Source organism: Lutjanus erythropterus, chromosome 2 (assembly GCF_056507025.1).
Source record: "Lutjanus erythropterus isolate fLutEry1 chromosome 2, fLutEry1.hap2, whole genome shotgun sequence".
NCBI classification, from domain to species: Eukaryota; Metazoa; Chordata; class Actinopteri; order Lutjaniformes; family Lutjanidae; genus Lutjanus; species Lutjanus erythropterus.
Window position 1 is genome coordinate 49,053,707 of NC_139318.1, and position 2,500 is coordinate 49,056,206.

A 2,500-nucleotide genomic window follows, 5' to 3' on the forward strand; every position below is an offset into this window, starting at 1 on the left:
GACAGGAAGAGAGAGAGAGACAGGAAGAGAGAGGGAGAGAGAGAGAGAGAAAGAGACAGGAAGAGAGAGACAGACAGGAAGAGAGAGAGAGAGAGACAGACAGACAGGAAGAGAGAGAGAGAGAGAGAGAGAGACAGACAGGAAGAGAGAGAGAGAGAGAGAGACACACAGGAAGAGAGAGGGAGAGAGAGACAGACAGGAAGAGAGAGAGAGAGAAAGACAGACAGGAAGAGAGAGAGAGAGACAGAGACAGGAAGAGAGAGAGAGACAGGAAGAGAGAGGGAGAGAGAGAGAGAGAGAGAGACAGGAAGAGAGAGACAGGAAGAGAGAGACAGACAGGAAGAGAGAGAGAGAGAGACAGACAGGAAGAGAGAGAGAGAGAGAGAGAGAGAGAGAGAGAGAGAGAGAGACAGGAAGAGAGAGGGAGAGAGACAGACAGACAGGAAGAAGGAGGGAGACAGACAGACAGGCGGGCAGGCAGAGAGACAGACAGGAAGAGAGAGAGAGACAGACAGACAGGAAGAGAGAGAGAGAGAGACAGACAGGAAGAGAGAAAGAGAGAGAGAGACAGACAGGAAGAGAGAGAGAGAGAGAGAGAGACAGGAAGAGAGAGACAGACAGGAAGAGAGAGGGAGAGAGAGAGAGAGAGAGAGAGAGACAGGAAGAGAGAGACAGACAGGAAGAGAGAGAGAGAGAGACAGACAGACAGGAAGAGAGAGGGAGAGAGAGACAGACAGGAAGAGAGAGGGAGAAAGACAGACAGACAGGAAGAGAGAGGGAGAGAGAGAGAGAGAGAGAGAGAGAGAGAGAGAGAGAGAGATAGGCAGGCAGGCAGAGAGAGAGAGAGAGAGAGAGAGAGAGAGACAGGCAGGCAGAGAGAGAGATAGGAAGAGAGAGAGAGACAGACAGGCAGGCAGGCAGGCAGAGAGACAGACAGGAAGAGAGAGGGAGAGAGACAGACAGGAAGAGAGAGAGAGAGAGAGAGAGACAGACAGGAAGAGAGAGGAAGAGAGACAGACAGGCGGGCAGGCAGAGAGACAGACAGGAAGAGAGAGGGAGAGAGACAGACAGACAGGAAGAGAGAGGGAGAGAGACAGACAGGCAGGCAGGCAGACAGACAGGAAGAGAGAGAGAGAGAGAGAGAGAGAGAGACAGACAGGCAGGCAGGCAGAGAGACAGACAGGAAGAGAGAGAGAGAGACAGACAGGAAGAGAGAGGGAGAGAGACAGACAGGAAGAGAGAGGGAGAGAGAGAGGGAGAGAGAGAGACACAGACAGACAGACAGACAGACAGGAAGAGAGAGAGAGACAGAGACAGACAGACAGGCAGGCAGGCAGAGAGAGAGATAGGAAGAGAGAGAGAGACAGACAGGCAGGCAGGCAGGCAGGCAGACAGACAGACAGAGAGACAGACAGACCGAGGGAGAGACGATGATGCATGTGTTACTGCAGATGTGTACAGGTGAGGCTGTGATGTCATCACTGTGACAGGTGAGGAGACGTACCTCTGGTCCCACACCACCAGGTGGAACAGGTATTTGCTGACCGACTGTTTGCTGGTGTGCTGCGGAGCACAAAGCTCCGCCCCTCCATGAGTCAGAGAGCAGGACAGGAAGAAACCTTCGTAACTGACCAATCAGAGAGCAGGACAGGGACATGAGGTCAGAATATTTAAACAGAATTTAAATATATTGTTCATGATATTTAAAATCAACAGAGGTGGCAAAAGTCCACATTTTCTTTTCATCTTGTTATGTCTTTTTACGTCTTTTTAATCTGTCATGTCTTGAAAGACATCTTTGTCTTCTGTTTTTTTAATATCAGTATATGACACGTCCTCTCATCCTGTTTTTTTTTTTGTTAAGTTGTCGCCGTCTCGTCCCGTCTGTCCTGTGTGATGTCCTCTGATGGATCCACCAGTCACTCGTCTTTTCTGTGTCTTATTGTTTCGTCCATTAGTTTAAAATCAGTCTTGATGTTTGAAGGCGGCGCACAATGATGCAAAATAACAATAATCAATAATTCAGTCATTCAAACTAAAGTAATGAGTCTGTTTAGAAAATGTGAGGAGGAGAAAGTTCAGATATATGAGTACAGATACCTGAAAACTCTACTGAAGTACAGTAACAGAGTATTTGTACTTCATTATTTATCACCTCAAGTGACAAACATAAATATGTGGATGTTTTCTGAGCAGCAGCACTTGAACGCAGCACGGTGTGTTTGTAGAGTTTGTTTCAGAGCAGCTCTGGGCTCAGTGTGCAGAGGAGGAGCTGCAAGCGTCTGTGAGTCAAATGAAAAGAATTTATAAACTGGCAGAAGAGTTTAAGCCTCTTCAGACGTCCAACATCTTCACTCTCCCTCCACAGATCAGACATCCTGTCAGCCTGCAGGTGGCGCTACAGTCACAGCGAAATACTCTACACTGTTAAATTACTTTTTCAGTTGTGCTGTTTCATCAAAATCCACATATTAATACTCTAATTATTCTGCAGGAGTTT

The 2,500-nt window shown here is 47.8% G+C and overlaps 1 protein-coding gene across 1 annotated transcript in view; it reads right to left on the reverse strand.

Moving 5' to 3' along the window:
* Nucleotides 1-2,500, reverse strand: part of pik3c2b (phosphatidylinositol-4-phosphate 3-kinase, catalytic subunit type 2 beta) — a 31,931-nt gene that overhangs the window by 20,968 nt on the left and 8,463 nt on the right. Inside the window, exon 7 of the mRNA XM_084743675.1 lies at nucleotides 1,505-1,627. Within this exon, the coding sequence (XP_084599801.1) occupies nucleotides 1,505-1,627 (123 nt within the window). The remainder of the gene's footprint in view (nucleotides 1-1,504; nucleotides 1,628-2,500) is intronic.